Here is a 12,935-nt window from a genome sequence, read left to right as displayed (position 1 = left end):
TCCAAAGAAGCAAGAGGAAAAGCAGGATATACAGGCGTTTTTGTAACAAAAGACTGCGTCGTCAGAACATCAAAAGATTACTGTTAAAAGAAACTAGATACCTCAAGTTAAGGGACGACGTAAGAGCCTGGCCTCACTGCAATCATTGCTTTGCTATATGCCTCAGCTACCTGGGGCCAGTATCCTGTGCTTTCTCATCCTGAGTCTCCTCCGGGAGTACCAGTTGTGGGGTGGCTGCATCTAGCTGACTGTTGTATGGACTTGGCAGTGGGCAACCCATTTGTCTCCAACCTGAGTTCCCTTAGCGTTCATCATTCGGTTGGCAGGGTGATTCTTGATGGCTGTAACATCCTTTGTTTACTGATATGGCAGGCGATATTTCAGTTCTCCAGGGGAATTTCTGGCAGAAAGTATAGCTTGAACAAAGGTGTGGAGGTGAGAAAGCATACATAACACTGTAGAGACAGAACTATATTCAAGCTTGGAGATGCAGAAAATGAGGCTGAGAAGATAAAGATAGGCCCGATCTTTATTTTATTGTTGCTCTCATCATACAAATCAGGAAACAGAGGCTCTGAGAGGTTAAGTAGCCTGCCCTTAGTCACACAGTGAGCAAATGGCAGAACTGAGATGGGGACTTGATCTGACTCCAGAACACAGGCTCCAGCTGGTGAATTAGACAGGGCGGCCCACTTTGATGCAGAATCTAGGTGGGGTCTGACACACCCATTCTTGGGCTTTAACACAGAGGGCTTTCTGAAACCTTCTGGTTTCAGTCCCCTTTGATTTTTTTTCGGGTCTGCCACAAAGAGGAGGGAAGGGGGCAACCATAGTGGGAACTGCTCCTTGCAACCTTATTTTAAGTATCAGGAGAGGGACTTCCCTGGTGGTCCAGTGGCTAAGACTCTGCATTCTCAATGCAGGGGCCTGGGTTCATTCCTGGTCAGGGAACTGGATCCCCATGCTGCAACCAAGACTTGACACAATCAAATAAATTTTAAAAGAGAAGTTTTTTTTTTTTTTTTAAATAAGTAAATATCAGGAGAGAGAGCTTGTGGTAAAAAAATTTAGCTTTCAACATGCCTTTTTCCCTTCTGTGGGTGTGGCCAAAGCAAGTCCTCCCAACTAGCTTCTATCAGGTCAGCGCTGGGTCAGGGCAAGCCTCTGGTCCTTCCAGGCACAGCTGATGGGCGGTTCCCAAAGAGAAACACAGAGGCCCCTGGGTCTGAGGGCTGCATTTCAGAAGCTGTGTTTCTTCAGTCCCATCCATGGGGGCTTCCATCAGGCTGCACCCATTATGTTATCCCAGGAACCTGGATCCTGGTTTGGATCTGCCTAAAGGCCTAATGGAAAAGCACATTCTAATTAGCAGTTGCCCAGCCAGAAACTCTTCAGCCTAGACCTTATTTCAGCACTTTTCATTCCCTTCAAACTCGGCTGTGAGGCCACCCTGTCAGCTTCAGGCTCCTTGGGGAACCTTGGTGGGCTCTTTCAAGAGGTGTTTGTGGTTGCTTCTGAAAAGCCGAGTACCAGTTTCTGTCTGTCAAACTGGGAGGGCGGACACGCACGTTTTGACACCTCCGGCCTGGACCCTGTGTCAGGTGTATAGATCTTCACAGCCACAGTGTCTTCATAACTATACCGACAATTAGTTATATACCGACAATACAGACCCTTATATCTGACAGATGAGGAAACAGAAACTCAAGGGAATTGTGGTCACAGACACAGTAGGTGGAGGTCTGGACGGGAACCCAGGTCTCAATCCCCTTCTAAAGCCCAAACCTTTTCCTTGCGGGTACTGCGGGGGACAGACAGGCACGGGGAAAGAATGTACCTTTACTGCAGTGAGTCTCCTGATGCCTCAGCCCAGATCTATTAAATCAGAATCTCTGGGTGTGGGAATCAGACACGGATGGTTTTAAGGGCTCCCAGGTGGTTCAGAGGGACAGAAAGGGCTGCCAAGCACTGCTTTACTGTAACTGTAAGAGGCACATCGCCTCCTCCAGGGCTCTCCAGGTGCTCCTTTCACAGAGTAATCCTGGTCCGAAACCAAAAATCAAAACCGAGCCAGTGGTGTCTAATTCCCCTGCTCTGATCAACAGAAGTAGGGGGAGGGTCCCCGGCCGAGCTCGCCCCCGCGGGGTTCGGAGCTCCTGCCCTGGAGGTTCAGGTGCGGCGCTGCGGCAGGAAGCCACCCCCTCCGCTCGGCCGGTGCGCGGGGCTGTTACGCCATCCTCCTCGACTTTCGTAACAGCACCCTGGGACAGCCGAGAGACAGCTCCAGGGCGAGTTCCTCAAATGTTTTCCTGCCTTGCCGGGACCGTCCGCGGTTCTGAGTCATGTGCAAGTGGGAAGTCGCACTGACACTGAGCACGGCCAGAGGGACCCGAGCCGAGAGCGGCGCAGGGCTCGGGGACTCGCCGTGCGTGCGGAGCGCGGGCCCCCCGGGGATGGGGGCTGCCCTCCGGGCGTGAGCCCGCCCGCCGCCCCGCCCCAGCCGTCGGCTCCCGGCCCGCCCGCCCGCCCGCCCTCCTGTCTCTCTGGGAACATGGGGCATTAGGCGAGGAGGAAGCATGCTGGCCGTCCGCTGCGCGCTGCTGACCGCCCTCCTCGCCGCGTCCGGGACGGCGCTGGTCTTGAAGGGCTGCCCCGCTCTGGGTAAGGGCTTCGGGCGCTTCCGGAGGGCTGGGGCAGCTGGCGGGTGGAGGAACCGAGGTTGCTGCGGTAGACGCTGGGCGGCGGAGGGAGGCAGGGGGCAGTGATGGCTCCCCATGTCCGGGGCTAGCTGGCGTCCCCGCGGCACAAGGTGCGGCCCCGGGCTCCCCAAGCTGTCCCCCCGCGGGCGCTAGCTCGCGCGCCCCCTTGCTGCGTCCTGCCGCTTCGGCCCGGCGCGCTCTCCCCGTGACTTCTCTGCCTCCGGTAAGCTCTCTGCGATCCGCGTACAGGACGTGGTGTATTCTCAGAAACCCGATCCTCGGGTCTCCTTGCCGTGCCCCCCAAGAGTCCTTACACAACTGCGTCCTGGGTTACTTTAAAAGGAGATGCCCTAGCGGAGTGGAATTCCTGTCCCGGGCGTCCTTTATACCAGCGCCGCGTTTGCCCCTCAGCTTTTGGAGAAGGCATCCCGCCTGGCTCTTCCCTCGGACCCCGGGTTGATGTGTGAATGACAGTGCCCTGACTGTGAAGGGAGTGACATCATGGGCGCTGAATCAGGACCTTCCGGCTGTTCACTGCCCGCACTTGCTTAGGCAGACACCGGCTCTAGCAAGCCCTGTGCCTCAGATCTGGGAATTTAAGCCAAGTAAGGAGGTTTGGCCAGGGGATTGAGACGTCTTGAGACTGGCACACACTGGACTCCACTTTCAGACGAGAGAAGGAGGGGTGAGGCCCAGGGCACAGGGCACTTGTTGCTCCTGTGAACTGTAATGTGCCTCTAGCCGAATCCTCTCTGGGCTCTGGCGGCATGCCCTGCAGCACGTCTTTCTTCTGGAGGACCCTGGCAACTGTTTCTCCAGAGATTTGTTTTAGGGTCTGAAGGCTTCTTTGAGGCCACAGTGGAAAACCAAGGGGACAGCCGGAGGCTTCTGGGAATAGATGGCTGGGGGCCGGTGACTCTGGCTTTCACTGCTAGATCGCACTGTGCCCCTGCCCTGGGTGAACACCTTCAATCATCCTTCCCTGCTGGAGAGAACCAGGGGCTGGTGTGCCTGCAGCTCCCTTCGCCTTCTGAATGGTTGTGATTTTTGTGCTTCAAGGAGGAAAGAAAAGGGATTCCTTTTCACAGCACATGTTTATAACCCCAGCCGGTAAAAGCGGCTGTGGAAGGCCTCCTGTGCTTTACACACATTCTCTGCTGGATCTGAGTAATACTTTGTTCCAGAGAGGAGGCCATCATTTAGAGAGGTTGGGTCGGGAAGTTGTCAGGACAGCTTGGTGGAGGCCCACCCCTCCAAGGTACTGTGCTCTGATGTGGTAGATCCCCAAGACTTCTAAATGGAGAACTAGCCCGGCAAGCAGAGCTGGGGGTGTCTGGGGGACAACCTGGCCATCACCCCTGGCTGACCAAGTGCTGGCCAGAAGAGGCCAAGGGAAGGGGAGGCCTGGGTTTGCCCGGTGTTCTATCAGAGAGAGGGAAGGCAGGGTTGAGGCCTGGGGCACCCAGGAGGGAGCAAGCCTTCCCTGCCTGCCTCTGTTGCTACTCACACCATACCCCAGGGCACCTGCCCCAGGGAGGTTACTGCTGTAGCTGCTGCTTCCTTTTTCTCCTAAGTGGCTATAAAGCACTGCAAGGGCAGGCGGTTGCAGTCAGTTCTCCATTTTCCTGGTGCTCAGGTTGGTCCGGCGAAGTGGTCTCAAGGCTTGGATAGCCTTGTAAAAGGCAGAACTGAGAGTTTGGGGAGGAAGTGAAAGCCCTCCCAGTTCAGAAGGAACATGCAGAGAAGTAGAAAATACCCAGCTCCCCTCCCACACCCACACAGATCTCAACCCACAAACTTGAGAGCAAAAATAAAGACATTGTACAGGAAGCATGGAGCAAATGACTGTGAGATATCTTGCTTTGGAGAAGTGAGGGGCCGAGCTGGGTAGCAGAGGCTGGAGTTGGTTTAGAGGGGAAATCCACTGACTCTCCTGGCTGTGGGCCCTTATTGCCGAGAGGCGTGTTTTCCTTGGGATCAGCTGCTGCCCACACATCTGAGCGCTGGCAGGGCTTCGCAAGTGAACTGCTGTCTAGGGGCCTGGACTAGTTGGGACGTAGGTGTCAGGTGTGGAAAGCCTGGACATCTGTGACTGAGGTTCCTCTCGCCTTCTGTATTGCGAGACGGTGCACAAAACAAACACCTACACCTTTAAATCTCAAAGTCCTATCTTAACCTCTAAACTTCCCTTCAGGGCAACCTCTTTCAGTTCCAGTGCCTACCTGCGTTCCTTAGTCAGTTCAGTTCAACCACTCAGGCGTGTCGGATTCTTTGTGGCCCCATGGTCTGCAGCACGCCAGGCTTCCCTGTCCATCACCAACTCCCTGAGCTTACTCAAACTCATGTCCATCGAGTTGGTGATACCATCCAACCCTTCTCCTCCTGCCTTCAATCTTTCCCAGCATCAGGGTCTTTTCCAGTGAGTCAGTTCTTCGCATCAGTTGGCCAAAGTATTGGAGTTTCAGCTTCAGCATCAGTCCTTTCAATGACTATTCAGGACTGATTTCCTTTAGGATTGACTGGTTTGATCTCCTTGCAGTCCAAGGGACTCTTAAGAGCCTTCTCCAACACCACAGTTCGAAAGCATCAATTCTTTGGCGCTCAGCTTTCTTTTTACTCCAACTCTCACATCCATACATGACTACTGGAAAAACCATAGCTTTGACTAGACAGACCTTTGTCGGCAAAGTAATGTCTCTACTTTTTAATATGCTGTCTAGGTTGGTCATAACTTTCCTTCCAAGGAGTAAGCGTCTTTTAATTTCATGGCTGCAGTCACCATCTGCAGTGATTTTGGAGCCCTCCAAAATAAAGTCTGTCACTGTTTCCATTGTTTCCCCATCTATTTGCCATGAAGTGATAGGATCGGATGCCATGATCTTAGTTTTCTGTATGTTGAGTTTTAAGCCAAATTTTTCACTCTCCTTTTTCACTTTCATCAAGAGGCTCTTTAGTTCCTAGTCTCACCTTAAATCAATATTTCTCAAAAGACTCATTCTGGGTCTATTTGAATAAAAGTTGGTGTGTGTGTGTGTATGTGTTCCTGCTTGGGTGCCCTGGGAGTGGGGGGTGGGTACTTGACAAGAATGCTGATCCTTGGCCCCTGCCCCAGATTTACTGAAGAGAAATATTTGGAAGTAAGGCTCAGGAAATGTCCTGCAACAAATACCACTTGTGATTCACAGATTTGAGGATGACTGGCTAAACGGGGCGATGGAGAACTGCAGGAAGGCCTTCTGCACTTCTAGCTTCTAGTTGCCAGAAATCCCTCCCACTTTAGCTCCACCTCTTGCTGTGCTGTGCGTGCGTAGTCGCTCAGTTGTGTCTGTCTCTTTGCGACCCCATGGACTGTAGCCTGCCAGGCTCCTCTGGTCCACGGGGATTCTCCAGGCAAGAATATGGGAGTGGGTTGCCATGCCCTCCTCCAGGGGATCTTCCCAACCCAGGGATCAAACCTGTGTCTCCCACACTGCAGGCGGATTCTTTACCGACAGAGCCTCCTGGGAAGCCCGCCTCTTGTTGACTCTGGCTCAGATGGTAAAGAATCTGCCTGCAATGCAGGAGATCCAAGTTTGATTCCTGGGTTGGGAAGATCCCCTGGAGAAGGGAATGGCTAACCAATCCTGTATTCTTGCCTGGAGAATCCCATGGACAGAGTAGTCTGGCGGACTACAGTCCCTGGGATCTCAAAAAGTCGACACAACTGAGCAATGAACACTTTCACTTGTTTTTACTTGTTTACTCACTGCCGAAAACAGTTATGAATCCTGTGAAGCCCTGGAATCAGCCACTCAGTGAAGTGAAGTGAAAGTTGCTCAGTCGTGTCTGACTCTTTGTGACCCCATGGACTATACAGTCACCACCTAAAGTCTGCCCTAAAAGGAGCTTAAGATGATCAAGGGTGAATCCCTAGGAGGGACTGAGGAAACCCTCTGTCCTGTCCTGCTTGGTGCCTGCTACTCAAGGACCAAGTTGTTGGAGCGGGGTGGACCAAGATCCTGAGGAGCAGGCCTGTGGATCCTCACTGCACATCACATCTCTGACCCTCTGCATCTTGGCCTGTGGACTGGGTTAACAAATCCTCCCCTTACAGGGTGTTTGGAAGGATTACACATGGCTGGTCCAGTTGCTCACTTTCCTTCACTTCCCTTCTGGTTCTCCTATCCCACCAGCCTTGCCTGCTACCAGCCCACCCAGTGAGCCAGAGCATTCCTATTACTAAATCTGGGGTTTTCCAGGTGAGGCTTAAAGATCTAGATCTGTTCTCTCTAATATGGTAGCCACTTACTAAGTAGGGCTGCTTGAAAAATTTGAATTAATTTAAAAAATCACAATTAAATTGTAGTTCTTTTGTTACACTAGTCACACTTGGCTACCATATTGGACAGCAAAAGTATAGAGCATTTTGATCATCGCAGAAAGTTCTACAGGACAGCGCTTGGTCTTGAGTGCTAAACAGTTTCTTCCAGAGATTTTCTGTTGCTTTTTATCCCTCTCTGGACCTTCTTTCCACATGAACACAGCTCATCTTGAACAGTTAATGGTTAAGGTTTTGGAGCCAGACTGATCTCTGCCCAGCCCTGCCATGGAGAATGATGTGAGCTTCAGCAAGGGATTTTTACCATCTCAGAGACTTGCTGTCCTCATCTGGAAAATAGAAATAATATACTACCTCACAGGGTGGTTATGAAGATGAAATGTGCTAAGTAAGGTACTACTCAGAGCACATAGCGAGATCTCTAACACAGAGCGAGTGCTTAAATACATGCAGCCAATAATGTATTTATCTGAAAAAAACATTTTGAGCTCCTCTGATGTTCCAGGCACTATTCTAAGAGCTGTGGATACAGCAGTGAGCCAAACAGACAAAATCCCTGGGCTCATTGGGGCTTCTTTCTATTAGGGATGTAAATTAAGTATATAGTATGATAATGACTAGTGCTAAGGAGGAAAAGGCTTCCCTGGTGGCTCAGATGGTAAAGAATATGCCTGCAATGCAAGAGACACAGATTTGATTCCTTGGTCAGAAAGATCCCCTGGAGGAGGGCATGGCAACCCACTCCAGTATTCTTGCCTGGAGAATCCCATGGGCAGAGGAGCCTGGTGGGCCACACACAGTCCATGGGTTGCACAGAGTCAAATACACTGAGTAACTAAGCATGCGCGTGCGTGTGCGTACACACACACACACACACACACACACACACACACACACACACACAAGGAGGAAAAACAAAGCAGGGGTTGGAGATAGGAACCATTTGTTCAAATCAAGAAGGATGTGGAACTGATCTTTTTGAGGGGAAGCTGGAGAAGTTCTCACCAAGAAGATGATGTTGGAATGAAAGTCTGAGGAAATCTAAAAATATTGAGGGATTCCTTATACTTCCAACTTGTGCAAGCAAATTCCTGCCTCCTCTTTAACAATCTGGTCCTACCTGAGGGCCTGTTGAGTTCTGGAGCAGAGGGCTCTGGTGGGACACTTGGATGCCCCTTGCCCTGGTGAAGTTTAGGTTTGTCTCTGGGGAAGCCAAGCCTTGGTCATCAGCTCTTTAGACTCCAGGTGGACAGGGAGGTTCTAGATATCCTGTCCTTAATTGTCACTGAGGTGTTACGTCTTTGGAAGAGAGTCCTTGAGGACCGGAGTTGTGAGATAGCAAAAAAGAGACTTTTAACCCTCAGACTGTTTGGTGAAGCCCTGGGGAGTTTCTTTGGGGTCATCTGTGTGCTTTGCTCTCTTCTGCACTTGAGATCCAAAAAGGTCCAAAGTCTCTGGTAAAGTTGGGGACTTTCTGGCACGGTCCTGAGTTTGGCCTGACTTCCAGCCAGGCTATCTCCCAGTGCCTTTGTTCAGCTTCCCTCTGCCTCCCAACTTCCCTGCCTCTAGTCTTGCTTCTCTACCCTATGGTTACAGCAGCTGTCACCATCCTGGATCCTGACTGTACACTGAACTGTGCTAAGCTCTCTGCATCCATGATCTCACTTACTCTTCACAGCAGCTGTGTGTGAGAGGGGTCTTGGTGCCTGGCATAGAGAGGGTGGGCTGTTGGACCGCAGGTTTTCTCAGGGGGTGGGGGGGATCAGAAACTTGGTTTTAGACGTGTTGAAACTGAACTGTCTTTTAGACAATGGAGAGAAGATGCTGAGGAGCTGGGTATAGGAGTCCAGAGTTTGGGGATGCAGACTGAGTTTGAGGTATAAATTTGGGAGTTGGCTGATGACAGAGGTTCTGTCAAGTCTTGAGCGTGGCTGAGATCACAGAGGGTGAGAATGTAGATGGAGAAGCGAAGAGGTCCTGGGCTGAGCCCTGGGGCGCTCCGACCTGGAAGAGGAGGAGGAGACTGAGAAGATGAGGCCGGGGAAGCAGGAGGGGAACCAGAAGAGTTGTCCTGAAAACGCAGCTAGGACAGTGCGTCAAGAGCTGGGAACGGTGTAGTGGTGTCAGACGCTGAGAGAGCAAGAAGACAGCCTGACCAGGGGACATAGCTACCCTCAGGCCGCTGGTGACCTTGACTTGATGTGAGGCATTTGGGCAAAATGGTGGAGGCCTACGGCTGACAGGAGTGGACTAGAAAGAGAACAGGAGGAGAGAAACAGGAGCCAGCAAGTGGAGGCCACTCCTCTGAGGATTTTAGCTGTAAAGAGGAGTAAAGAAATGGAGTGTGCGTTGGCTGGAGACGTGGGGTCATGAAAGGAATTTTTAAAAAGATGACTGAAATCTCAGCCTGTTTGTATGCTGATGAACATAATCTAGTAGAGACCAAAAATTGACAGAGAATTGCTGAGGCAGTGTCCTTGAGTAGGCGAAAGGAAACCAAGGCTCAGAGAGGTTAAGAAACTCACTCAGGATGGCACAGCAAGGAAATGACGGACCTTGCGCTGAACCTGCTCTTTCCACTGTATCGCTTGTCGCCCACAACTCCCACCCTTCCCAAAGCTCGGAGGCATCAAGGTCACAGTTTCTCTTGGTATTCTCAGAGACTTAGCAGCTCCATACACACTGATGTGGCAGAGACAGCTCTGATTTCGCCCCAGGAAGTGTCCTTCTTCAGTACTTTCAAGAAGAACACTTAAGGGCCTGTGTATGTTTAGGCCGTTGCAGTGTAACCCCCTCCTCCCTGGTATACATTCATACCACTTTGGGTCAGGGAAATGTTTTATAACCACATGTCCCTGCAAATGAGCTTTCTGTATCTCTAAGCAAGGCAGCTGGGAGAGCAGAGAGAGAGAAAACATCTCAGGTGGCAGGCAGTTCAGGCCTGTCTCTACACTGCCCACTTACCAAATCAGCCAACCTTGAGCCAAGTCACTCCAAGCTCAGACAGATAGAGCAACACTTCTTGAGGCCCAAACAAACAAAATCAGGTGCTTGATTGCTGTTACTGATCTGAAGAGCCTATTTTGATGGGAGAGGCTATAGTATGAAGACTTTCTCATAGAAAAGGAGAAAGACCCACCATTGCAGTGGGAATAATAATTGCTCATGTTTTTTGAGAGATTAGGTATGTTCTGAGAATAGTGCTAAGTTTTTAACATTAGTTATTTAATACAACTCTCACAACAACCTTTAGAAATAATTATTATTGGGCTTCCCTAGTGGCTCAGACAATAAGGAATCTGCCTGCAATGCAGGAGACCCAGGTTCGGTCTCTGGGTAGGGAAGATCCCTTGGAGAATGGCTACCCTCTCCAGTATTCTTGCCTGGAGAATTCCATGGACAGAGGAGCTTGGCAGGCTACAGTCCATGGGGTCGCAAAGAATCAGATGCGACTGAGTGACTAACAGATACACACACACACACACACATTATTATTATTTCCATTTTTGAGATGGGAAAAGTGAGGCCTAAGGAGGTTGAGAAGCTAGCCCAAGGTCATACAAGTAGTAAGTGACTGTCCAAGGGTTGGAACTTGGGTGTGTCTGAATCCTCTTAACTACTTTAGACAATGGACTAGGAAAAAGTTCATTTATTTTTATAAATAAAGAACTTCCTCTTTATTTTAATTTTTTTAAAATTTATTTTTATTTATTTATTTGGCTGCACCAGATCTTTAGTTATGGCACACAAGATCTTCGATCTTCCTAGTGGCATGAGGAATCTCTAGTTGCAGAATGGACTATCTGCCGCATATGGGATGTAGTTACCTCACCAGGGATCAAACCCAGGCCCCATGTATTGGGAGCATGGAGTCTTAGCCACTGGACTGCCAGGGAAGTCCCTAAAGAACTTCCTCTTTAATTTTTTTTTTGTATTTCATTATATGGACACACCGAATTTCATTAGCCAGTTTCCTTTTGATGGACATCGTCTCTGGGCTTGTTTCCTGGCTTAGGCATTACAGATCGTGCTTCGGGGAGTAAGCTTGCATGTCCAGCATGTTGCCTAAGTGAAAGAACATGGGCAGCATGAATTCCTCGAAGGTGAATCTGTGGGTTGAAGGCCATGTGTGTTTGTGCTTTTGAGTGAGAGTGAAAGCTTCACCAATTCCTACTCCCGGTAGCAATGAGAGAATGCCTGTCTCCACACCTCTGATGAAAACTTGTAATCAACCTGAGATGGTGTCTATGTGGAGTTAATTTTCATTTATCTTATCTGAGTGTGGTTATGCAGGTTTTTGCTTACTTAACAGATATTTGCATAGCCTGTTTCTATGAGCTTCCTGTTCATAGTCATTGCTCGTTAAAAAAAAGAATTGGGTTGTTGGTCTTTTTCTTCTTTACAGGAGCTCTTAATATATTAAAGAATTTAGTCCTCTATGATATGAGTTTTGAAGACTTTTCTCTAGTTTGTCATTTGTCTTTTTGGTGGGGGTTAGTTTTTGCCATGCATATTTTTAAAAAATTGTAGTTGAGTTTATCAACTTATTTTATGACTTTTAAATGTTGTATCATGCTTAATAAGATCTTCTCTATGCCAAAACTGTTTTAAAAGATTCTTTTGGAGGGCGGTGTGTAAAAAAGATTCTTTTTTTTTTTTTTTCTGGTACTTTTAATAATTTTAATATTTAAATGTTTGATCCATTTAAATTTATCATATAGTGAGGTCTGGCTCTAACTTTTTGACTCTTGGTTGTTACCTGATGTCCTTTTTTGTAGTTTGTTGAATAATCCATTTTTCCCTCATTGATTTTAAAAAGTCACCTTTAAAATCTACCAAATTACTGTATATTATTGGGTTTATACAGCCTGATAGAGACTGAGTAGTTCAAAAATTCTGAGGCCTAATCGCCTGGGTTTGTGTCTAGGCTGACTCCTAGTTAGTTATGTAACCAGCCTCCTGTAAGATAAGCTGTTGAGAAGATCAAAGTAGGTCATCCATGTGCATACTTAGAATAGCACCTGTATATAGCCAACATTCAAATAAGCTATTTTAAAATAATTGTGGTAAGATACACATTGCATAACATTTATCATCTGAGCCATTTTGAAGGGCACAGTTCAGTAGTGCAGACTAAGCTTTTTGTGGTTACTATTATTTCTAAACTTTCTAGTCTCCTCTGTAGTTTTGTCCATCTACTCATGTGCCAGTGCCATGCTGTTCTCATCACTGTAGCTTTATGGTATGCTTTAGAGTCTTGTAGGGCTAATCTTCCTCTTAGTTCTCTGCTTTTTCAAAATTGTCTGGGCTATCTTTGCTTGTTTGCTTTTCAGTTTGAACTCTAGAATCAGCTTCCCTAGTTCCAAGAAAAAACAAACAAACAAAAAGTCCTGTTGGTGTTTTTATTAGGACGAAGTAAAATTTAGAGCTAACTTAGGGAGCATTGACATATTTATAATGCTGAGTCTCCCTAGCTTAAAACCTGGTAGGCCTGGTGAGGTTTATTTATGAGAGGAACAGGCTGAGGGCAGAAAAGCTGGAGTCTGGGTTTCCCAGTTTCACTAAGGGTAGACGCTCCTGTTCTTCCATTCTGAGCTGCCTGCTTCATGGTGACACGAAGCTGGACCAGAGTGTGCTTGTGTGTGCTGTGCTCATGGCAGTGGGGGTGAGGGGAAGAATGGCAGGAGGACTTTGGGGCTTTATAAAATGAGCACCGCAGTATAGCATGCATGCGGAAAAGTGTGCTCAGCATAAGTCTAAGAGCCCAGTGAATTTTCACAAATTGAGCATAGCCACATGACCACCAGCCAGCCGTATGGCCAGCCCCAGCAGGCCCTCCTGTGTCCCTTCTAGTCACTCTCTACCACACCTCCATTTTGTGACTTCTCAAATCTTTAGCTTTGCTTCCTCATATCTAA

General features: G+C 48.8%; 1 protein-coding gene across 1 annotated transcript in view; it reads left to right on the top strand.

Annotated features, from left to right (window-relative positions):
- Positions 1-2,249: 2,249 nt before the first annotated feature.
- Positions 2,250-12,935, top strand: part of IL6R (interleukin 6 receptor) — a 54,909-nt gene continuing 44,223 nt past the window's right edge. Inside the window, exon 1 of the mRNA XM_019954450.2 lies at positions 2,250-2,661. Within this exon, the coding sequence (XP_019810009.2) occupies positions 2,577-2,661 (85 nt within the window). The 5' untranslated portion in view covers positions 2,250-2,576. The remainder of the gene's footprint in view (positions 2,662-12,935) is intronic.

Source organism: Bos indicus, chromosome 3 (genome assembly GCF_029378745.1).
Source record: "Bos indicus isolate NIAB-ARS_2022 breed Sahiwal x Tharparkar chromosome 3, NIAB-ARS_B.indTharparkar_mat_pri_1.0, whole genome shotgun sequence".
Lineage (NCBI taxonomy): Eukaryota > Metazoa > Chordata > Mammalia > Artiodactyla > Bovidae > Bos > Bos indicus.
This window is presented reverse-complemented; position numbering and strand designations above follow the sequence as displayed.